At 42.0% G+C, this 25,077-nt stretch overlaps 2 protein-coding genes across 9 annotated transcripts in view; one reads left to right on the top strand and one right to left on the bottom strand.

Moving 5' to 3' along the window:
* Window positions 1–1,718: 1,718 nt before the first annotated feature.
* Window positions 1,719–6,672, bottom strand: ddx10 (DEAD (Asp-Glu-Ala-Asp) box polypeptide 10). Of its 2 annotated transcripts, none has more exons than XR_004898844.1 (3): window positions 5,196–6,672; window positions 2,281–3,561; window positions 1,719–1,920 (listed from the first exon to the last, which is right to left on the bottom strand). XR_004898844.1 is itself a non-coding variant. In XM_031311752.2 (3 exons), exons 1-2 carry the CDS (start codon window positions 6,540–6,542, stop codon window positions 2,371–2,373), a joined length of 2,538 nt encoding a protein of 845 aa, XP_031167612.1. In that variant the 5' UTR covers window positions 6,543–6,672; the 3' UTR covers window positions 1,720–1,914; window positions 2,344–2,370. The 2 variants fall into 2 exon arrangements, 1 of the variants encoding a protein (XP_031167612.1); XM_031311752.2 differs by having other exon boundaries at window positions 1,720–1,914; window positions 2,344–3,561.
* Window positions 6,673–9,603: 2,931 nt separating this feature from the next.
* The window catches only part of szt2 (SZT2 subunit of KICSTOR complex), a 164,016-nt gene continuing 148,542 nt past the window's right edge, over window positions 9,604–25,077 (top strand). For 4 of the 7 annotated variants that reach the window (XM_036007500.1, XM_036007496.1, XM_036007497.1 and 1 more), the window contains exons 1-4: window positions 9,759–9,782; window positions 11,323–11,448; window positions 16,344–16,517; window positions 24,688–24,858. In XM_036007500.1, the coding sequence (XP_035863393.1) occupies window positions 9,759–9,782; window positions 11,323–11,448; window positions 16,344–16,517; window positions 24,688–24,858 (495 nt within the window). Of the gene's footprint in view, window positions 9,783–11,322; window positions 11,449–16,343; window positions 16,518–24,687; window positions 24,859–25,077 lie in introns of all 7 variants that reach the window. The other 3 variants (XM_031311751.2, XM_036007501.1, XM_036007498.1) reach the window with 1 other exon arrangement.

Consider the following 25,077-nt stretch of genomic DNA (forward strand, 5'->3'; position numbering starts at 1 on the left):
GGGTTTCCCCCAGAAAAGTTGTTTGGCCCGGTTTTATTAATGAGGGCCCGCTTGGGGGCCAGTCACAGACTGAAGGCAGCATTAATGTAGAGCCACATAGTTTCTGTAATAACAGAATCATGGACAGAATCACAAAATTGAGAATTTAAAAAAGCTTTAAGACAGCTTTCATAGAGCCCTACATTAAATCAGAGCTAAAAGCTAACTGGAGATTTGAAAATATGACCAACCGAGCCTCCCCGCTAACCAGTTAAAAAAAAAAACGTCTTAAAAAAACATTAAAAGAATGTTCCCCAGTGGCAATCATAAGTGATCATGACCTTTCTGAGATTGTTTTTGTCATGCAGATACTCGATATGTCATGACGATTACAGAAGAGGATATTTTGGACCTTTTTTTTATGACAGGGAAAATGTGTTTTCGGGGTGCCCTGGTAGCTCACCTGGTTGAGCGTGCGCTCGATGTACCCAAGGCTCAGTCCTTACTGCAACAGCTGGGGTTCGAATCCGACCCGCGGCCCTTTGCTGGACGCCATTCCCCTCCCTCTCCCTCTCTCTACCCCCTTTCACATCTTCATCTGCTCTATTAAACAAAGCCTAAACAATAATCTACAAAAAAAAGATGCGTTTTCATCAAGACAGTCCATTCAGTTTTGGGAAAAAAGTATTTGAATTTGTTTTTTTTAAATTTTTTATATCCCTCTGGCTAAAGAATCAAGAATCAAAATGCTCATAACGTTCGCTGACATTAAAGTCATATGATAACAAACAGACCATGTTAAGTATTCAATACATGTCATTAATTACAAGATGTCAGGTCCCTCTGATGATGTTAGGAGTTTATACACAAGGATTTTAAGAGAAGGGGAATGGAGAAAAATGAAGAAGTTCTTACTGGACTAACAAAATGTGAAAGCTATATGTGGATGAGTGGGAATGAATGGTATATGTGGAGGAGTGGAATGTGGATACATGGTATATGTGGATTGAGTGGAAGCATGGAGAGAGTGTATGGTTGGGGAGGTGTGTATGGAAAAGTATGAGCATGCGTGAGTGTGCTTTAAGATCCTGTGGAGTAGAGGAATACTGTTACTAGTAGGAGTTGAAGTACTCTGATTGGAGTATGACATTACACGGTATGCTGGTATATGTATTACTTCTTGATGGGAATAATAAAAAATAATGCGGTACTATCACGTATTTAACTTATCCGTTTAATCAGTTTTGTTGTATTTACAAGAAAACTCCACAGGGCACCTTCACCATCACACAGTAAATACAAAAAAATGTGTCCATAAGTCAGTTGGGAACAGTTGATGGGTTGTTTTCGGTTATCGTCATTTAAAAAAAAAAAAAAATCGGGTTAAAGAGTCAGCCGCGGTCCTGATGAAGCAGATTTTCCTGAGTGAAACTCTCAAGAATACTTGAAGATGTTAACGTGTATATAACTTGGATAGTTGCTTATTTAGTCAGGTATATCCAATGTTACAGACACGAGATTTGGAGTCACACGTTCAGGGGATTTTAATGAAAAGATGGTGTTGGCTGCATTATGGGAGTTGTAGGATCTTGACCCATGCGGACTCAAAGTCAGGATGTCTCGGCTGCTGATGCTTCAGTTTCAACCAACCGTTCTTATTTAAAATCTCTTATTTATGAGTCCTCCAATGTGTGGCCGGTTAGCTCAGTTGGTAGAGTGAGCGCACACGTGCAGGGGTTTGTTCCTCGACGCAGAAGGTCCAGGGTGCGAGTCCGACCCGCGATGGTTTTCCTGCATGTCTTCCCCCCCCCTCTCTCTCCCCTTTCAGATATCAGCTTTCCCGTTCCAATAAAGGCAGAAACGCCCAAAAATTTGTGTGCACCCCTTTAACTTTGTCACTTTTCCAACACAATTCAGACTCAGAAACGTGTGTACTTCTGCATTTTCTCTAGAGGTGCAACGATGAATTGATTAATCGATTAGTTGTCAACTATTAAATTAATCCCCAACTATTTTGATAATCGATTAATCGTTTGAGTCATTTTTTTTATTAAAAAAAAATAAGATTTCTCTGATTCCAGCTTGTTAAATGTGAATATCTTCTAGTTTCTTCTCTCCTTTGTGACAGTAAACTGGACAAAACAAGACATTTGAGGACGTCCTCTTAGGCTTTGGGAAACACTGATCCACATTTTTCACCATGTTTTGACATTTTTATAGATCAAACAACAACATCGATTAATCGAGAAAATAATCGACAGATTAATCGACTATGAAAATTAATCGTTAGTTGCAGCCCTAGTTTTCTCATTGAACTACTGACTTGGTGGTTGGAACTTTAAGTGAAAACGTCATACTGTTTGTAAATCCTCATACTCCTCTCCATTTTCTCTAACTGCGCCCTCCCAGCAGATGCAAGACCAACTCCTCGTCTTCGGCCAGGGAGAGACCAGTGTCCAGGGCTGTGGGCTCATCGTTCGGTCGCCCCACTTTCTTCCTCTTCCCCACTGGGAGCTGCTTCTCTTCCTCGTCGCTGCTGTCGCTGCTGTGCTGCCGTTTGGCTGCCGTTGTCCCCGCCTCGTCCTCCTCTTCCTCAGAGTGCAGTTTGTCAGGGTCCGGCAGGGTGCTGGGGTCAAACTCGTCTTCGCTGTGATTGGCCAGGTACGCCACCACCTCGTCCTCCTCGTCCTCCGAGTCAGACTTGCGGCCGTGCTGCTTGCTGGCCTCCCTCCTGGCCGCCTTCGCCTTCAGCCTCTTCTCCCTGTGCTTGGCTTTCACTTTGCGGCTGTACTCGTGCTTGTCAAACTCCTGGTCCTCGCGCTGCAGCCTCTCCCGGGCCTTCTCCATGTTGATACCCGAAACCCCCTCCTCTTCTTCCTCCTCGTCGTCGGCCGCCGCCCGCTGGACCGGAGGCCACAGCTGCACGGCCTCGCCTTCTTCGCTGAAAGCCACTTTGGTGTTGACTTGGAAGTTCCTCTTCAGGGCCTTTTTGGCTTCTGTGAACTTTGTCTCCTTTTCCGATTTCTTTCTGGAGTCCTCGGCGGGTTCTTCGGGACTCTCCTCGCCCGCCGTCAGACTGAAGACGTCCTTTCTTTTGACCGTCAGCAGGTCCAAGTCTCTCAGATCGTCCTCATCCTCGTTGTCATCTGCACCCAGGAGACGGCTCATGGGCTGATCCACCTCTGCTTCATCACCACTTTCCTCATCGCCGCCCAAATCTTCCGACTCGGAGCTCGGACTTTCCTCAGGAGGAACGTTTCCTTTCAGCCGGGCCTTGAAGCTCCTCAGCTCCTCCTCCTCTTCTTCTTCAGACTGCTCCTCCTCTCTCTGGCCGTCTTTCTCAGCCCTCTGTGCCTGGGCTTTACTGAGGAAGCGCACCCTTGGAGCCACGGCGAGGCCCAGAGAGGCCGCGTACTCCTGAATCTGGAGTTTGAAGACGTCAAACACCTCTTTGTTCTTCATCAGGTAGACGGAGCGCAGGTAGGAGACAAAACACCGCTGAGCCCTCTCCTTCTGCTCCTTCTCCTGGGCCAGGAAGGCCTGCAGCTTCTGCTGAACACTCTGCAGTTTGTCTGGGTTCACCTGGAATACATCACAAAACAAAAATAATGAATAAGATGTTACTGTCTGGCTAGTGTTAGTAACACTCAAATATACAGTTTGTGATGCAATTAAATGCATCCTGTAGAGTTTTCGACCACTAGTCGAGTAATGTTTTGATGAGGGGAGGGGGTACTTGTTTTGGGAGTATCTCACGGTCATTAGTTTCCCTTGTTTATTTTATTTTTTGGGGGGCTTTTCCGCCTTTATTTTGATAGGACAGCAAGGTGAGAAAGGGGAGAGAGAGGGGAAAGACATGCAGGAAATCGTCACAGGTCAGATTCGAACCCTGGACTTCTGCGTCGAGGCATAAACCTCTCAGTATATGTGCGCCTGCTCTACCCACTGCTGCAGCCCACATGCCTGTATGCTAAATAACTACAGCAGATAGCTATGGCTATCTTAGAAGATAGCCTACACCCTTTGAATAGGGAATTCCAGTATCTCCCTTCTGGAGGGAGTCGTGTACTGTTTTCTATTCTCTTTATCCAGGTTTTACTGTCTGTTTTATATGTTTTAATGTTTTGTGTGTTGCATGTTATGTGGTGGTCTACAAAGTGTTAAGGATGTCCTGCCTCTTAGACTGTAAACCTGGTTTACCTACGGGTACCAATAAAGTAACCTGACCTGACCACTGAGCCAACCCGGCCACATTAGTTTCCCTTGTTGATGCAATTCCCCGCAGCGATGGAAACTTTGCCTGCAAAAACACCCTTAACTCCGCTGGACACGGGAATTGTCGCAAATGGTTTGAACAACAGACATACAAGGGGAAGAGAGGGGGGTGACAGGCAGCAAAGGGCTGGAGTCGGAATCAAACCTGCAGCCACTGCGGCAAGGACTGAGTCTCTGTACATTTGGCGCATGCTCAACCTGGAAGGCTACCCAGGCACCCCATTGTCCATGTTTTTTTTTGGGGGGGGGGGGGGGTTTGTGGTGCTCACAACACTGAAAAGCGACCTTTAAGAAGATTCAACATCGTTTTTATTTCCTAAAGTATGACGTGTAATCTAATGAATCTATATGCACTTTATTACAGGACGGGTGTTATGTTGTATCATCTGCTTGTTGTCCTGTGTCTTTGGCATTTAACTGTTGAGTGCAATGCAATAGGGCTGCAACTAACGATTATATTCATAGTCGATTATTTTGTTCATTACTTCCTCGATTAATCGATTAGTTGTTTGGTCTATAAAATGTCAGAAAATCGTGAAAATGTGGATCCGTGTTTCCCCAAAAGCCCAGCAGAGAAGAAACTAGAAAATATTCACATTTAAGAAGCTGGAATCAAAGAATTTTTACTTTTGTCTTAAAAAATTACTCAAACCGACTTATCGATTATCAAAATAGTTGGCGATTAATTTAAAAGTTGACAACTAATCGATTAAAATCGATTAATCTTTGCAACTCTACAATGCAATCCAACACAACATCAGCCTATACTGTAAATGACCACAGAGATGACTTATAATGTACTGGATCGCATTACATTGTACACTTGTGTGTATTCTTCTGCTCGCTGTGTGTGTGTGTGTGTGTGTGTGTGTGTGTGTGTGTGTGTGTGTGTGTGTGTGTGTGTGTGTATTGTGATGCTGTGGATGGATGAGGTCTCTCACCTGGATCTTAGTGATTGGAACTTTCTTCTCTTGCAGCTGGCCAACCATGCCCTTCTCCTCTGAGGGAAGCAGCAGCAGTAAGGCCTCTCCCCCCTCCTTGTACCGGGCCGTCCGGCCCACCCTGTGGATGTAGGTGTCTGCGTCTTCCGGACAGTCAAACTGCAGCACCCAGTTGACGGCAGGGAAGTCCAGGCCTCTGGCGGCTATGTCAGTGGCAAAGAGCACAGCGTTCTGCTTCCTTAGGAAGTCATTGTAGACCTCCACTCTCTTCATCTGCTGCTGCTTGCCATGCAGAGCCAGGATGGGCATGCCCGGTCTGAGGCGGCACAGGACCCGGAACAGGTACTGCACCTCCTTGCAGCAAGCGAAAAAGACGATGATCTTCTTTTTCAGGTGGCTCCTGATGAACGAGTACAGCATGTTGACCTTCTGGTGGAGCTCACACACCACGTAGCTCTGCTCCAGGGTGGCCGGCGTGCTGAACTTAGCCTTCTCGTGAACCCACACGTACTCCGGGTCTTTGAGGCTGAGCCGGGCCAGGTCTTTGACCGACTTGGTCTGCGTGGCGGAGAACAGCAGCGTCTGCCGGGACTTGGGCAGGTTCTCCACAATGGCGTTGAGCGTGTCGGCGAACCCCATGTCCAGGATGCGGTCCGCCTCGTCCAGGACCAGCATGTGGAGGTCGGTGGCGTGGAAGGCGGCCGTCTCGTCCATGTGCTGGAGCAGCCGGCCCGGGGTGCAGATGACGATGTTGGTGCGGTGGATCTTCTCCGACTCGCTCTTGAGGTCCTTCCCGCCGATGATGAGCCCCGCGGAGAACTCGTGGTTCTTGCCCACCTTGCGGAGGACTTCGAAGGTCTGGTAGGCGAGCTCTCTGGTGGGGGATATGATGAGAGCGCCGAGGCCGTCCATGGAGCTCCACTGCTGGCGATACAGACACTCCAGCACCGGGATGAGAAAGGCTAACGTCTTCCCGGAGCCGGTCTTAGCCGCGCCGAGGACATCTTTCCCGAGCAAAGCGAAGCCGATAGTCTGTCTCTGGATCTCCGTGGGCTGTCTGTACTGAGCCCCCTGCAAACCTAACAAGGTTTTCTTTGAAATTGGGAAGTCTGAGAACTTAACAGCCTCATTGGAGTTTATGTCACCGTACCTGCTAACGAGCTTGTCGATGTACTCCCGTTCGACCTGCCACTCGGGCTTCTTCTGCGGTCGCTCTCTCTTCACTTGTGCTTTCGTCTTGTTGTATTTTTTCTTCCATTTCTCGAAGTTTTTGACGGGGTCGGTGCCGTCTTTCATCTTCACGGGTTTACGTTTCTTCCCGACAGGGTTTGTGCCTTTTGTCTCCATGGTTTAAGATAAACAGAGCAGGAAAGGAGTTAAAAAAACAAAACACGCAGGCTGCACTTTCTAAAGCGTGGAAAAAAAAGACAGCTCTTCGTCGCATGTAGCACGACGTCATCACCACGCGACCTATGAGATCTTTTGGCCTATGCTTTTGGCCCCTGGTGTCAGATATATATGAAGGCCTTTATATATATTTATGCCTGCCCCCCCCGCCCCCTAATGTTAAAAATGTCAGGCAGCACTTTATACCCTCCTGAGTCAAAACTACAGCAGCTAAACACTTGAAATATACTCTTTCTCTCTGTTATTATTTTATTTTCTGGCATCATATTATTTCTTTATTTTGTAACCCTACTCTGCATTCTTCTGGCTTTGTACTTACATACAAATATACAATACAATACAAATAATAAATAATACTGCTCCCTGAAAAATAAGTAATACAGTTAACAATGTAATACAGGCTATATACTTTCTACTAGAATATATATTCATTATGTTTACACATAGTTGATGCAATGCATGTACGAATATTTTGTTAAGTTATGATTCAAACAAACTTTTTTGTGTTTTGTGTATATATATATATATATATATATATATATATATATATATATATATATATATATATATATATATATATATATATATATGTGTGTGTGTGTGTGTGTTTATATGTATACACAGTATATGTATTGATATATGTATATATGTGTGTGTGTGTTTATTTATATATATATATATATATTGTCTATGTATCCGTCTGTACCTCTGTAGCTTAACCATGAGCATGTGTACAATAAAGAAAGTACGAAAAAAGAAAAAAGAGAACTCGCCCGGATCACATGCCACTTAAAAACAAGATCCACGGAAGTTAAAGGATTGCCCTTCCAAAACAAAAGCTTCTTGATTGTGTCTAAGCCCCTAAACCCAAACCTGTGGTCTAACTACTATTTAGATATAAAGGAATCTTCAAGACGAAACGTGAAATTAAAAAGAAATAACACGGTTTACACACTATGATTACAGTATAAAAAACATGATTTGATGACAGAAATGTACAGTTATACAGCTGCGACAAAAACGATACCACTATACCACCAGTGGTGTAGTCTAATGTATTGTAGTGGGTATACTGTACTGTATACTGGCCAGAATCTGCCTTTTTTTTGGGGGGGGGGGCATATCATAGTGGGGGGTCTGGGTCTCCTCCCCCAGGGAAGTTTTGAGCATCAACAACTTCATTTCCTGTATTCAGATACACTTTTATGTACCAATTTACAGGGGAAATACCTTTATTTAGCCTATGCAAAGAAGAAAAACACAGATGACAATTCAAAATATATCAAAAATATAATGGAAAGTATGTTGTTGCGTGTCATTGGGCATTTTTAAGTGGGTATATGGAAATCCTGGAGCTTTCTTAGCGGGAATACTGCGTATATCTGTGTATCACGTAGACTACACCACTGTATACCACTACTGTGACACCTTTCTGTAAGTAGCTTAGTTGTGTACTTTTGGTAGCTGAAAAATAATGTAAATCCATATGAAACAATTCACATAGCCCTCTCTATGTATTACTATTCCACAGAAAGCCAAGATCACTCACATTTTATAAATGAAATATTTCATGTCTATAGGCCTTTTCCCCAGCAGATACTTTACTTGTCATAGTCAGAAAAGTACAGGTGTTACAGGTAATAACATTAACAGTGCTTTTATTAAGCATGCAGTAAGCATGGCAGTGTAGCCAGCATGCATAATATCCTGGACTTGATTTTTTTTTTTTATAGGGTGGTAGGGGAAGACTCATGAATATTCATTAGGGAACTCATCCCTGATTGGCTCGCCCTGACATTCTTAAGGCCCTGACACACTAACCTGATAATCGGCCGTCGGACAGTCTGGCGAGGCCGGTGACTCGAGTCTGTTTGGTGTGTTCCATGCCGTCGTTTGTCGGAGGGGATGTTGGCCTTCATTTTGGCTGACCTGACATGCTCGGTCGGAAAGCGGGCACCGCCGGCAGCCGGACTCAAATGACCAATCTGATTGGTAGGGTGCTAACCTGGAAATGACGAGCGGGATTAGCGTGACTAACTCCTCTCAAAATCTGACGAAAATCTTTTAAACTGACCTTTGTCGATCTGAAATGAAGACAGATTCAGCAACTGCATGGCCTATTTCTCTCTTAAAATGTTTTCAGAAACACGTTTGGGTGAACTATTTTAGTAAAATATGAGATCATATTCTGAACAAGCCGCCATGACAGTCTGGCTTTGAATTTCCGAAGAAACCAGACCCACGTGACGCGTTCGTCCAATCAGCTGCTGTCGGCAGTCGGCATCGCTTCGGTGTGTTCCGAGGCACTTTTTTTGGCCAACTCGGGGAGGCAGTCAGCCCGACTGCCTTTTCTGCCAAAGGTCGGCCGTCGGGTTAGTGTGTCAAGGCCCTTACCCTAACAATAACCAATCCCACTCCTCTTGCCTGAACCTAACGAACCCAACCAGAGCAGGCAACGAGTAGGCTACTAGCCATTCAGAGGGAGAGTAGGGTGGGTTCTTCCCCTACCACCCTGCAAAAAAAATATATCGCACCCTTGGACCCTGAAACTGAAGCAGCTAAATGGAATTCAGCCTTTGTTCATTTTATTAATCACACACCTGTTCTTTTTCTATGGCGACATGTCAAATACCTGCTGTGAAAAATGTCAAATACCTGCTGTGAAAAAGGCATATTATCAAACCACTTTAAAAGATATGAGATAAGGTCAAACATATATTTGCTCTGAAAAAATAGCATTTTGGATTATATATCATATGTGGTTATTTGTAATTAAATGACTGTTGTCATTTCTTACATCTAGGCCTATCACATATGTGCTGTGCTGTATTATTATTATTATTATTATTATTACATTTTGGGGTGCATTACCTGAAGACAATTATTTGATTCATGCATGTTTCCATCATATACTGTAAATATGAATAATTCATATTTACAGTATGGTTTCCATGTAGGTCTAACACGTCTTATTTTGAAAAATTTGACCGGAAGATGAATGCGCTGTCACCCTGTACTAGCCGACACTTCTACGAACAACACCTGACAAGACAAATGATAAACAAGTATTGGGACAAATTCTTTTTCCCAAACCAAAGTGAATATTGGTCAGCGGAGGCTCGCTAACGTCCCCGCAGTCCCTATGCCATACAAGGCATGGCAGAGAGACAGGACAATGAGGTAACATTACTGCTGTAAGAAGCACAGCACAGGGGTTGCATTTGTTGGGGGAAAATAAGCGCACATTTTACATTTGCTTGTTTGTCCGAACAGTTACAACTCGACAAAGTAGCTACTGTTTGAAGTGAAGCATGACTAAGAATAGTCATTAGCCAATACAGCTTTGCTAACATTTCCGGACGAATAGAAACTTGTGTTAGCTGTATGTTAGCTCAGCTGCTAGCAATAACAGCCAAGCTGCAAGTTACACGACACGAGCTATTTAAGTTTAGAGATGTTTCTGTGTTTCTGGGCCGTCAGCACAGTGATTAGCTAGATCAATGCAGATGATGAAACATAGTCAATTGGTTGATGTAGCTAGACCACGCAGTGCCTTAGATGCAGCACCAAAATTAGCTGCTCTGTTCAAAGGTTAACATGTATTTTTATTATTACATTATATTTGAGGTTTTGCAAATTAGTTAGACCTTTTGTTCAACTCGGCGTATAAGTAACCCTTTAAAATGCATCGCATTTAGGTAAAATATTAACTTGAAATGGTAATTTTACATACGTCATGCCAGCGTACACATGGGACCTTGCGGGGTTAAAGTTAGATAATAATAGGACGATTAATGAAAGTAGAAATTTGAGTGAAGGAGATGCTAGTTGGTGGATTGGCGTAGCTATATTGTGAGCTCCAATTTTCATTAAAGGTCTTAAAATAATAATGTTTTCCGCTGATTAACTTTGCAAGCAAGGGAACGTGATGGACATTAAATTGCCAGATTTTTAAATTGAATTTGGTGTTAAAAAGAAGTGGCTAAATCAAGTGCCTGCCAATTCAGATCAGTGAGGAAAAAAAATACTGCACTGCAGAAAACTGTGAACATGCCTTCGGGCTGAAGGATTTGGGGAAAACAATCTAATGCGATTACAATTCGATTTGCTATTTTAAAAAAAAAGTTTAGCTACTTTTACCAATATTCACTGTGTAACAGATACATGTCATGGAGCATTCTAATAGGAGACACCATCAAAACTGCTCTATATTCTTACACAAGGATGAGAACACAGATATAAAATGAAGTGTTTTTCTTTTAATAAGCATGGAACATTGAACAGTACACAGAACATTTACCCCAAAAGCTATAGTCATAATAATAATAAACAATTCCAATAAAAAATATCAGTACTTTCCTGTAAACTGGAAATTTCTGATACGCCTCCGTTCAACAGCAGCATCTACATATTGCACCTTCTACCATCAAGTTAAATAAAGTTATAAAAAAAATCCACTGAAAATAGGACATTTCTGTAAACAATCTGTGGTATGTAACATTACAGCATTTAACTTATTAAATAAAAACTTAATAAAATATATATATTAAAAAGAGGAATAACAAATGTTAAACCAAATGTTACACCAAACATTCAACTAAAAATTGCACATTCCATGAATCGCGGTCTTCGCGATTAGCTAATCGCATTCTTTCAAATCTCGATTTGGATTTGAAAACTATGAATGGTTCAGCCCTAACCATGTGTCTGTCATCTGAAGGTGGAGGAGGCTGACCAGATCTACCTGCTGATGAAGGAGGAGTATCGGATCTCTAGGAATGTGCGTCTGGCGTGGTTCCTTGGTAAACTTAACCAAGTCATCTGGCCAGCTTCAAAGCCTGAACTGGTGAGTTAATCCCGCAGCGTCTCACTTCCTTTTCCTGTCCCGGAGGCCAAACCAAGGGGGTAAGCCTCTCCCCAGAATGCGTAGCTCCTATGGTGCCATTTTGATGCTACCAAGCCATCACCTCCCGTTAGCATTTCATTGACTGCCATTCATTTTGGTGCCACTTTGACAGCGAATAACTTTACATCTGAAGCGTTTAAAGACTTTATTTGTCCATTGTTTATTTCTAAAGAAACACGACAATGTATAAAAGGCTCCATTACCTTGTACCTCACATTATGGCTCCGTAGTAGACGTTTTTGTAAAAATAGGCTAACGATTGTGTCATAACCACGTGACTTACTGTCGCATAGTAGACAAATTACCATATAGTACAGGAGAAGCTCGCAGGCAGTTTCGACTTACATTAGCTTTATTAGCAATAATTAGCCTGTGTCCATGTTATCTCCTTACATATACCTACGCTCTCCGTCTCTGCAAGATTGGGAATGATTGAGATTTCTCGTGGCACAGCTACCAGAAGACTTCCAACTTTCAGACAGGTTGCTCACGTCACATTTACGTCGTCTCTCTCAGTTGGAGGCTGCTCAGTAACGCTCAGCCTCACCGGAAAAGTGCTTCTAATATCCTTCACTGGTCTCCGTCCAGAGCAACGGGATCTGTTGGTCCAGTTTATATACTGTCTATGGGCCAAACAGCACCAAGATTGAAAATAAATGGCTTATGGTGTACCACTCTGGTTGGAAGTGGTATTATGCAAATTATAAATGGTTTGCCACTGTATAATACTTTTAATACTTACTTAATACTTAATAATAATAATAATAATAATAATAATAATAATCAGAGAACCAAGATTCAAGATTAACTTTATTGTCCCACATCGTGGGAAATTTTTCTTGATCACTTAACCCATACTGCAGCCATAGTAAAAACAAATATACACAGACAGCATGTACAAACAACAGATACTGTACAATACCATACAACAGACCGTACTATGGTCCTGATGGTGTATAAAAAACCCAACATGGTGTCATGCAATGCATTAGTACCATGCTAGAACCATGCTGTTGTGTTTATTTTTGAAGAAGATCTCTGTCTTTAGGTGGGGTGGGCGTCCCATATGGGTCAACTTTGAGGGCCCCTGTCTTCTGAACGGTTGCTCCTTCTGGTATATCAAACCATGTTCTAACACTCTCCCAACATGTGGGAAAAGAATGAAAGGAGTGAGTTCAGAAAGTGATTGATTTCTGACTGAACGCCCCATATGTGACTTACAAAAGGCTTGTCACTAGTATTCCACTTGCAGATATAGTGCTATAACATAAGGCAGAGATCTAAGGGGTCCACAGAGTTACAGCAGGGGGGCCTCCAAATTATTGTTAATTTTTGAAAGTTTAACTTTTTTTTTTAAATGTCTTAACATGAATCCAACATATTATTAGCTAATATAATATAATGGCCTATAGGTAAGGTAGTCACTAAGATCCACAGATACAGTTCATCCTAAGGATTCACTGTGCTACATGTATGTTTATCATTAAATAATAATTTATAAAATAATGCCGATAATTATTATTTTAATAGCTTAGTATTCTGTGCACTAAAAAGGTGTGTATAAAGGCTTTAGGCTACCCTACATGTTATTGTAGGCCCAGTTTAATATGCAACTTCATTTTATACAATATATGTAGTAGGGGGTCCCTGCTCCGTCTCTCTTTCAGTTAAGGGGTCCTTGGCTTAAAAACGTGACATCCCCTGACATAAGGTGCCAATTTTACACAGTAAATGAACTGTCAATGAAAAACGTTGTCCTTCAGTGGTGCATGATGGCATATGCCACTGGCACATACCTTTACAGGAGGGACATGCACATTTTGTGCGCAATGCCAGTAAAACACTAATAGCAAATGGTAGGGCTGCACAATATATAGTTTTTTTTTTAATCGTCATCGCGATATCAACCTGCGCAATAAACATCGCAAAAGGCTGCGACATATTGCGAAAGACACTCAGAGATTCTTTTTTAGCTGGAAGAAAATATCAGCAGAAAACTCCACTTTGAAATGTGACTGTCATTCTTTTCCTTTTTATGTTCAATTCAATGTTTAATTGGTTCAATAAAATAATGTTGGAAATGATTTCCCTTCATATGTTTTCAAATTCAACAAGCTATTTGTTGTGTTTTAGCAGAATACTGAAATCAGCCGAACTGAGAACACTTTAATATGTGTTTATTTATCGCAAGTAATATCATTATCGCAATATTGAAATTTGCACTTGTAGAAAATGTTCACACACCTGTATTCTGAATGTGAAGTTACAGAAAAAATATTCACAAATGTGTAGATTGATATTTACATGAACACAATGACAGCTGCAAACTTATAATGCAACATTTACTCGTATACTTTTTTTTTAATTCTGGTTCATTTTCCATCACAACCACAACTCAGTGATTACAACCTCTCGAATCTGTCACTGCAACTTCACATATGTGCTCTCTCGCATCACAAAAGTGGCGAATCTGCGCACCTCGACTTTCACAACACTCTTGACGATACATTTGGTGCAAAACTAATTTGTACCTGTGGACTTAGGCTGTGGAGCTCTGAGCTAACAGAACGGGAAAAGCCTGCAGCCGCAGACGGACTGTCATCAGTGGGTAACAGGTGCCAAGTTTCGCATCCCTGCCGAGAATTGCATCCACTAGGGAAAATAATGATTTTATAAGGCAAAGTACTGTTTAAAAACTAGGCAATAGTAAATCTCTTTGTCATGTTCATCAATAATGATTAGGATTTTAGAAGGTTTAGAGATATCAATGTTTTATCAGACTCTGTAGTAGCATTTCCTTGCTACCTAGATGCAATTTTCGGCAGCAATGAATTCTGCAGAAATTATTGTTTCTGCGCAAGCGGGTGCAATTCTTAGCAGGGATGCACAACATCAGCAAAGCAAGCTCTGGTCATGGCCGGGGGATGGGCCGCTGCTACCGGATGTGGGGCTCTCCGTGTCCCGCTGGAGCTCCGACTACAGGTCGAGGTCGGCAGCGAAGCTTTCTGGCAAAAGCAGTGTTACTACGCTGGTCGATCCCCACTGATGACGGTCCGTCTGCGGCTGCAGGCCCTGGAGCTCACCGCCAGTGTTTTAGTTTGACTGTTAAAAAGTGTTTAGATAATTAAAAGGTATTTATTTAGAAGCGGGCTGGCTGCTAGTAGCTAGCTAACGCTAACATGCTATTCCACCAAGTTTCCATGCTACATAAATAAGCCGGACAGAGTTGTCCCTCATCTGGCGATAGAAACCCTGATTTTCCCATAGACTGTATATAAGAAGGCTTTTCCCGTTCTGTTAGCTCAGAGCTCCACAGCCTAAGTCCACAGGTACAAATTAGTTTTGCACCAAATGTATCGTCAAGAGTGTTGTGAAAGTCGAGGTGCGCAGATTGGCCACTTTGTGATGCGAGAGAGCACATATGTGAAGTTGCAGTGACAGATTCCAGAGGTTGTAATCACTGAGTTGTGGTTGTGATGGAAAATGAACCAGAGTAAAAAAAAAAGTATACGAGTAAATGTTGCATTATAAGTTTGCAGCTGTCATTGTGTTCATGTAAATATCAATCTACACATTTGTGAATATTTTTTCTGTAACTTCACATTCAGAATACAGGTGTGTGAACATTTTCTACAAGTGCAAATTTCAACTTACAAGTTCAGATTTTTTTTACAAGCTCTCATGTTTTTTTTCTTTGTATGACTTCAAATTCAGATCACATGTGTGTGAATATTTTTTACAAGTGCAAATTTTATTTTTACAAGTGCAAATTAAATTTTTACAAGTGCAAATTTTAACATACAAGTTCAGATTTTTTGTTCTGCAAGTTCTCACATTGTATTCTACAAGCTCTCCCTTTTTGCACCATATTTACCTTCATATTGTGCAGCCATAGCTAATAGCACACAAAGTGGCATACCACTAAGAACTGGCATATGACCCTTTGACACAAGTGGCATACATCAGTTTATGAGAGACATGACAAAAGTCAACGCTGATATTAGCCTCTAGCCACTTTTCTATCTCTGTGTTGCTCTGGTGACATCTGGTCCATCCATTCATTTTAACGATTTAAGAATACTGTTACAAAGTTCCCTCTACAGGGGCTCCAAATATGGAATCCTCAAATCCAATATAGTTTCTTTTAGGGCTGGGCAATATATCAATATTATATCGATATCGTGATATGAGACTAGATATCATCTTAGATTTTGGATATCGTAATATCGTAAATGGCTTAAGTGTTGTCTTTTCCTGGTTTTAAAGGCTGCATTACAGTAAAGTGATGTCATTTTCTATTACCAGACTGTTCTAGCTCTTCTATTATTTTTACCTTTACCCACTTAGTCATTATATCTACATTACTGGTGATTATTTATCTAAAATGTCATTGTGAAGCTATTTTGTTAAAGCAGCAATTGTCAACCCTATAATATCACCACAATATCGACATCGAGGTATTAGGACAAGAATATCGCGATATCTGATTTTCTCCATATCGCCCAGCCCTAGTTTCTTTAATATTTTTTTCTGAGACACAGATAAAGAGATTATATTAAGGTTAACAAAAAAAGCTCCGAAATGAGGCCGAGTTAGCTCAGTTGGTAGAGTAGGCGCACATATATAGAGGTGTATGCCTTGACGCAGAAGGTCCAGGAATTTTCCTGCATGTCTTCCCCCCCTCTCTCCCCTTTCATATCTGGCTGTCCTTTCCATTTAAGGCCGAAATGCCCAAAAAAATCTACCTGTTTAATAGTTTGAGAAATTCCTGAACCACATACATGTTGTGAATGATTAGTAACTGATGTCACGTTTGACCGTCCCTTCATTTACAGCTGAACTCCGAGAATGAATTGGACTTGCTGAGTATCTTACCTAAAGGATGGCAGACGGACTTCTCCCCCACCATGTACCCCTACATGTTGGTGCCGTCCACTCGAGCCACCTTCCTGGCCCGGAGGTACCGCTTCATCATTGAGCTGGACCTTAGCCCCTCCACAGGGATCGTGGTAAGACTCAAACACAGTTTAATGGTTGGTCACTTGTTTCCTGAATGAATGCCGTTGACACAGATGAGTAGGGTTGGACATCGTTTGGATTTGAACAATTCTGATTCCAATTGCGATTCTTCCTTTCGATTTCGGTTCTTATCGATTCTCGATTCCGATTCTGGGGTGGAGTTGAAACGGGTCACATGCCTATTTTCACAAATAAGAGGAAAGTTGTATTTTGATTCAGTGGTGGTTTGCAGTATTACAGGGCTTTTTTCGATGTAAACTAAAGCCACACTAGAGCGCTGCTTACTGTGCTCCAAGGCTGCAACACAAGTGCCTGGCCGCTTTGGAAACCAAAACTTGCACATATTAAATTGGGAAGCGATGAACGGATTTGAAACCAAATACTTTAAACAGTGTTTCCTCTATGTTGATTTGACCGTGGCGGCCCCCCACGGCAACATTTCTGCCCCCCACGGTATCAGAAATAGGGCTGCATTGTTAGAGTGCATGTCGGAGAATAGCGCGGACACACGAGGATAACTAGCCAGTTGAGATCGTGTGTGTACGTCCTTGAGAACTGTAAGTCGTATAACTTATGTTGTCAGTTCATTTAAGCCTGGTCTTGCAAATTTAAATGAAGTTAACTGGTGATTTTCGTTGTTTGTATTCTTCACCTGCGAGCTAAATTGCACGTGGCTGTTGATTCGATAGCGATTGCTGAACGCCCTCGCCCACGTTTGTATTTTAGGTGCATTATTTACATGCATTAAGATAATGTAGTTAATAGTGGGTTTATTGTTATTTGCTACAGAATGCTTAGCCTATATGTCAAGAGCAAAGTTGGCCTATATAGTAAAAGCAAAAAATACAGTTCAATCACAACAGAAAATATGCCTCATTGTGTGTGGGAATAGAGGTGAATAAATATATTAGTTTGTGTTGCAGCGAGGTGTCAGTTCCGTTTCATGGGCGGGGGGGGGATGCGGACCTGCCCCCAGTGCTAAAAAAAAGTGGCTGGAGTCTTTTTCTCCCAGGAACAACTAATATCTTGATCAATTTTAGATTTTGTAAACACAATGGTGGAACAATGTATATGTATATTTTTTGTATCTATAATATCTACAGAACATCCACCATAAAAGCTTAGTTGGCTCACTCCAAGTACATGTCCTCTGCTGCATTGCCCACAGGTACAGCTACATCTATCTTTATTGTGTTGGTAGGGCTGGGTACCGAATTCAATACTTTATAGGCAGCGACCAAATTGCCTCTAAAGTATAGAAAAATGCCTCATCATTCAATACCCAATTTCAATCCCTAAGGAGTAAATCTCATCAGCGTCAGTGAGCCAACGAGCACGCAGCATGCTTCTACCAAGATGTATGTTTGCGATTGGCTGGCTAATGTTACACGCTGCAGAGACACGCAGGAACACCTCTACGTTACACAGAGACGGCTCACGTAGTAGGAGCGCAGCTTACCAATGTAACCAAGATTTCAACCAAGAGGCAGCCTCCGGTACTGCAAAACGAAGCCAATGCAGAAGTTCCCAAAAACTGCTGTTCGTCAAGTGGCCACTTCAGGCTGGCTCCAAAAGGGAGTCAATCCCCCTACCCAACTTTTCAGCAGAATAAAACATGTTTATAGCCTGGTCAAAAAAAATATAGCTAAGTTCACCCTTCATGACATGGGTTGAACTAATATATTTAAAAATGGAGGTGAAAAGCTTAAGGTTCTGCATTAAAGTGCTCATATTATGCTTTTTGGCTTTTTCCCTTTATTGTGTTATATATCTTTTTTGTGCACACTATAGATTTACAAAGTGAAAAAGCCCAAACTCCACCCCAAAGGGACTTACCATCTCCAACAGAAAACACTGTTCACAAACTGCTCCAAACAGCTCTATTGTAGTCCAGCCTTTACTTCCGTGACGAACGTGCGTCACTTTGTAACACACGTTATAATGCTCGCCTAGCTGCTAGCATGGCACGCCCTCATACTCTGCTTCTGACTGGTTAGTAGTCCTTACCTAGGTACTGTCAGGGCACGCCCTCATACTCTGCTTCTGACTGGCTAGTAGTCCTTACCTAGGTACTGTCAGGGCACGCCCTCATACTCTGCTTCTGACTGGCTAGTAGTCCTTACCTAGGTACTGTCAGGGCACGCCCTCATACTCTGCTTCTGACTGGCTAGTAGTCCTTACCTAGGTACTGCGCATGTGCGACTCCCAACAGAGATGGAACAGAAGTGTGATGCCTCACTCTGTAGCTAAAACAGAGAGCTCAACATACAGGGTGAAAAGAGGAGCTGCAGCAATGTGCAGTACAACAACAATATGGTGTTTTTTGAAAATTAAACCATGTAAACCTATTCTGATATAACCTCTAAATACAATTATGAACCTGAAAATGAGCATAATATGAGCTCTTTAAGGGCGTTCCGCTTTGAGTGACACGTGGCCGCCATCACAGAAGGCGAGAATAGACTGTAGGATTCACTCAGCCCGCCTCCGTTCCTTCCATGTTCTCTTTTGCCCATTTTTGGAATAGCCGACATCAGGCACTGCCAAGATAGCAACGGCCTTAGCCACCGCTAGCCGCCCACTATGAGCTTCATTTTCAATCAATCTATCAACATTTATTTATATATATATATATATATATATATATATATATATATATAGCGCTTTACAGCAACCAGCAGGTATCCAAAGTGCTTTACATCAAGCACAAGAATATAACATGTGGCCGGGATAGCTAAGTTGGTAGAGCAGGCGCACATATATAGAGGTTTACTCCTCGAGGCCGCGGGTTCGACTCCGACCTGCGGCCCTTTGCTGCATGTCATTCCCCCCTCTCTCTCCCCTTGCATGTCTTCATCTGTCCTGTGGAAATAAAGGCCTAAAAATGCCCCCACAAAAAACAACATAACATTCAGTAGGCTTCAATAAAAAGAATCTGAATTGAGTTTGGATCTAAAAAGCTACGTCTGTAATAGTGCGAATGTGAGTTCCAAAGTCTCGGTGCAGCAACTTGCAAAAGGGCGATCACCCCACAGTTTGCACCTAGACCTTGGGACCTCTAAAACCAGTTGATTTAATGACCGCAATGACCTGTTGTGCTCGCGAAGGGCTAAAATCTCGGACAAATACTCTATACTAAACTGTAAAGCCATTTAGGGCTTTTTGGCTCTTCAGAAACCTATGGGTGAAATCATGGAGACTATGTCCATAATTTACACAGTTTATGCTTTCAGCGTGTAGATTAGATTGGTCATGGCACAAAACAATACTCCATCTTAGTACTTGTTAGGGCGGTCCTCGACTAAAGAAATTCTTCGTTGACTAACCCTCATATGATTTTGTCGACTAATTGATTAGTTGATTTAATCGACAGATCTGTAAAACCCGAGTTTCTCCACAAAGAATCATGCACAGCCACCACTTTATATTCAGTTTTCAGTAATTGCCATCCCGCGCTTGAGTTATAATTGTACAGTTCTAGTTTGTATATATTAGTGTGCAGGTCAGATTGCACATGGCACTGGCTAGCTACTTGCAGTTTATCCTGTCGCTCTACCCTTTTGATCCAGACTGAAGTGTCTTGACAACAATTGGATGGATTGCCAAAATCAAACTTTGGGGCGACATTCATGGCCCCAACAGGATGAGATGTAATGCCTTGGTGATTTTCTGAAATGTTTTTCTAGTTCCATAATCAGGACAGTATCTCAGCTCGTCCAATGTTCGGAAGACTTAAGTGTTGACTTTGCAGTGAGGCGATAAGTCACAGAGTGCGTTTACATGCACGTGTAAGGTTATTAAGTGAATAACAAGGTTATGCCAGTTCTCCCCGTATACATGAGCGGGGGAGAATGGGAAGAATGGCGGAGTTACTCTACCTCCGGAGCAGTAGGTGGCGCTCTGCCAACGCACAACTGGCTTTTTCTTCCGGTTGACCTATGCCAAAATTACACCAACCGCCACTAAATTAGTAAAATGCATCAACTTAAAGTTTTGTTAACACACTCTTGTTACAGTGTAGGAAAGCACAGTGCTCTCGCCAGAGGACTGACAACTTGTTCGGCTCATTGTATCTAACGAGTGTCAGGTGTAATTGGCAAGCTAACTTTGCGATGGACAATCTATTTAGTAGAGATGGCCCGATACCATTTTTTTGCTTCCCGATTCTGATACCTGAACTTGCGTATCGGCCGATACCGAGTACCGATCCGATAACAGTGTGTCATATATTTTATTATGTTTTAACAACTGTATACTACTATCCCTGTATGGATGTGATATTATTTTGTCTTTGTCGGTCTGGCTCAGGTTAAACTCTTTGTGAAACATGAATGCCACAGAACTTTCTTTTATTATCCAGTTTGACAGTCAGTTATAACGGAAAAAGAACATAAATAAACTACTTTAACGTAGATTTTCTTTAGGGCTTTATTACGTGGTATCGGATCGGTGCATAAACTCCAGTACTTCCCGATACCAGCGTTTTAGGCAGTATCAGAGCCGATACCGATACTGGTATCGGTATCGGCTCATCTCTACTATTTAGCCATCTCCCGGTTTCCGCTGCTGCCTTGGCGGGAAGTAAAACAGATGGAGAAACCGAGTCAAGCCATGCATAGCTGAACACAGGAGGAGCATTTAGGTTAAAGAGCTGCTGACACTGCTAAGGGGTATGTACCCCTTCCCCTTAGCCCTACCCCTCGATCAAAATGAGAATTGGGACAGCCCTTAGTCTCACGTGAACGCGCAAAACTAAGGGGAAGGGGTAAGGGGAAGGGGTAAGACAGAGAAATGAGACGCAGCCTAAGACAGGGTTACTACCCTGAAACTCCTCAGCATTGAATATATAGGGCCAGCCAGATGACGTTGGGGACAGAAGTAGTATTTTTTTAAACTGTGTACAAGATCAACAATATGAACTCATTCATATGACATTTCTTGTTAACCAACTTGGTATTCCAACTCTTGTTGCAAATACAAGACACTTCCACTTCTTTCGTACCGCAGACGAATATTACCTGGGTCTACTGAATATGGAAAAAATGAAATATCACGATATGTTTGACCAAATACCTCAATATCGATATTGTAGGGTTGACAATTGCTGCTTACAAAAATGATTTACACAATGAGATTTTTGATAAATAATCATCATTAATGTGTATATAATAACTAAATGGGTGTGGTGAGTTAAAAAACATTAAATCACTTTTACTGTAGTTGCACAAATACAAATTACGATATGTTTAGGAACACTTTCACATATCACAGATCATTTGTATTTGTGCTGGCATTTATGTCTACCTAGGGCTGGGCAATATATCTATTATATCAATATCATGATATGAGACTGGATATCGTCTTAGATTTTGGATATCGTAATATCGTGAAATGACACAAGCGTTATCTGCCCAGCCCTACTACTGAATGTGCATTATGTTTGACCCATTTATGTGAGACTGGAGACACAAATTAATCTCTGGTTGTCAGCACCCATCAGATGTAGTTCCACGTGATTTACTGTTAAACCACAGAATTATAAAGAATCACATAACACAAGTACTGAAAAAAAGTTTCACTTTCACTTCTCTCTGCATTTTTCCATCCCTCCCTATCACGCTCTTTTCTGAAAGAGAGAGCAGTGGTGAGTTAAACATATGATTAGGAGGAAGAAGAGTGTTTTCTGTTTTCTCTCAGGCAGGGCTGATGGATTGGACCATCCTGAGCACGAGTGAAACTCCCCTCTCACAATGAATCCACTGATACATTTCCACATCACTTTCATTATTTAACATTATTTAGAGAGCAAATTCTGCTCTTGTTTGAGAACATAAGACAGCACACACAAGCCTTGAAAGACAGGACAGTTGCGTCTCTCACATTTGTATATGTAAATGTCTTTTCCTGTTGCTGGTTGCAGACGGCATAAATGAAAAATTTAAAAAAACTGAGTTTAAAAAAAAACAAAAAAAAAACCTGTTCAGCTTTCTCTGTGTTTCACAGTTACACCGACTTGTAAAACCGCCATGAGATTAAGGTTAAGGAGTGCATGTCTGAAGAGGGCTTTAGACATGCCTGTTCACCAAAGGCTAGATTAGGGTCCTGCACTTAGGTCTAATGAAGCACATTGAACAATTCAGATCACCCCCGAATGCAGGTGTAACACAGTAACCTGTGTCACTGCATTAGTCTCAAAGAGGCAAGTCGGTCCTCACAGCAACCTCTTCAGTGTTATGTTAGTCGTAGTCGCATGCCACACCGTAACTGAGAAGTCTGGTCACGGTCCATGTTCCAGTTGAAGCCCATGCAGACATCGGCATCGCTGTCTGTGTCGGCAGACAAGTAGCAAGAAGCTACAGCATTAGAGTTGGATATATTTCCGGTTTTGCCGGTCCGGTGTTTCGAGCTTAAACTGGTTTGATTTTACGCAAACCGGCTCAACCGGCATTTGTCATTATGACACGTTCTGGCAAATTAAAAAGTAGCGGACATAAGCAACCTGTGCCAACAGCGTCACAACGCTTTTATATATATATATATATATATATATATATATATATTAACAGGGTTCATACGTTTTGAAAAAACCTGGAAAAGTTATGGAATTTGAAAAATGCAAATTCCAGGCCTGGAAAGGTTTTGGAAAAATAAAAAGACCCAGAAAGTTTTGGAAAAGTCATGGAATTTCTTTTAACACAGTATAATAATATGTGATTAATTAAAAAATAAATAAATCATTTAATAAAAAATGTATTTCACGTCTTCCTAACCTCACCGTTGTATTCGGGGTGCGATATTACGACTCCCACTATGAACCACATAAAGTCATTCATTTGATTGTTAATTCTCTGAGGGTAAACTTTAACACTTTAACCCTACACTCTCATTATGGGTCAGTTTGAGTCAATTGCGACACTGAGTGGTCAAATTTGGTATAATGGCCCGGCAAGTGGCTTAATATCAAAACTGTTTGAAAATGTTTACACCGCCCGCCTAAGCCTAAAGTCTTTTTATTTATTTATTATAAAGCAGGCCAAGGTGCTATATAAATCCATTTGGTCCGATAACATTTGGAAAGTCTAAAGGAGCTCCACAATTAAATGCAGTAATTGAATCCCTATTCAAGTCAGCGGAGCGCTAAACAGAAAGTAGCCGGCTCGGCCTCAGCTCTAGTGGCCTGCTCTATGGGCCACACGGTGCAGAAGCAGCACTGATCATCCGGGTCATTCCAGCGCCAGTTCTTATTATACATCCATGAGCTGCAATGATGGTGCAGAGACTACGAGACTGCAGATGTAGAAGACACGGAAACACTGACCAATCAGAATGAGCTTTTTCGGGGGGAGGGACAGGCACTAAAACAAAGCGTTTCAGACAGAGGGTGAATACAGGTACATTAGACAGGCAGTATAAGAAAAAGAAAGTGTTTTTTGAACATTAAAGCATGCAAACATGTTCTATAGAAACCCAAAATACAAGTATGAACCTGGAAATAAGCATTACATGGGACCTTTTGTAATGTGTGTCAGTCTATCATTAGTCTATATCCACGACCTTCCACTTCCGGGATTGCTCCGATGCCGCCGGAAATTCTGCTGTATGTCCTTCTTTTCGTCCGGATGTCCCTTACCTTTCTCTTTCTTTGTGTTGGCGTTCTGGTTAACTGCTCCTCAGATCTCTAGCTAGCTAGACTATCTTTTCTGTTGCACGACTAAAACAACTTTTGAACGTACACATGTTCCACCAAAACAAGTTCCTTCCCGAGGCTATTTTGCAGAGGCACCGTTGCGCCGTCCGCCCAAGACAATTGTGATTTGGTTTAAAGAAATGCCAATAAACCAGAGCACGTTTTTCTCCCATCCCAGAATGCTGTGTGGACTAGCCAGACCTTCCTCCGCAGTGCTGTGGAGGTCTGGCAAAGCAAGACTAGTCTATCATTGCCTCTGTCTTATCATTTGCATCCTGCTAACTATGAGTGTTAGACTAAAGCATTGTGGGATTCTCTGTTAATGCTACAGTTTTTCAGCCGTGGTGTATATCAGTATGAACCTTACCTCAAAAGTAATGCCCTCTGTCTGACACAACTCTGGCATAATACTTGAGAAGTTACTGAGCGCAAAATTCTGTATTCGAGGTATGTCTTTGTTTTCTGTTCTGCAGGACGACAGCACAGGAGAGATGATCTTTGATGAGGTGTTTCATGCCTTGTCGAGGTGTCTGACTGGTCTGGCACAACCATTCAAAGTCCCCGGAACTGATCAACTTTTCAAGCCCAAGATTTTCATCACCATCTTGGCGTATTCGTCAATTATTGGCCTCGCCTCCCATCAGGTCATTACAGTAGTTTACGTGTCATCCTGTTCCATGCTGGTGTTTTAGGAACACATTTATGTACCCTAATGTCTTAAGAAGATTCAGGAGCCTTGGAATGAATGAGTGACTGTGAAAAGCAGTGTGATTCAAGGGATGTGAATGCAACCATTAGCACCCTCTGTGCTGTTTGAAAGGGAATGCGTTAATGCAGTGGTCCCCTTTTTCTGTATGTTATCA

The sequence above is a fragment of the Sander lucioperca genome, chromosome 11, assembly GCF_008315115.2.
Source record: "Sander lucioperca isolate FBNREF2018 chromosome 11, SLUC_FBN_1.2, whole genome shotgun sequence".
NCBI classification, from domain to species: Eukaryota; Metazoa; Chordata; class Actinopteri; order Perciformes; family Percidae; genus Sander; species Sander lucioperca.

Excerpts from the sequence above, each read along its gene's own strand:
- ddx10 (XM_031311752.2), bottom strand. The coding sequence starts at position 6,542 with ATGGAGACAAAAGGCACAAACCCTGTCGGGAAGAAACGTAAACCCGTG. Across the intron at positions 3,562-5,195 it reads TTCCAATCACTAAGATCCAG|GTGAACCCAGACAAACTGCA; the intron begins GTGAGAGACCTC and ends GATGTATTCCAG.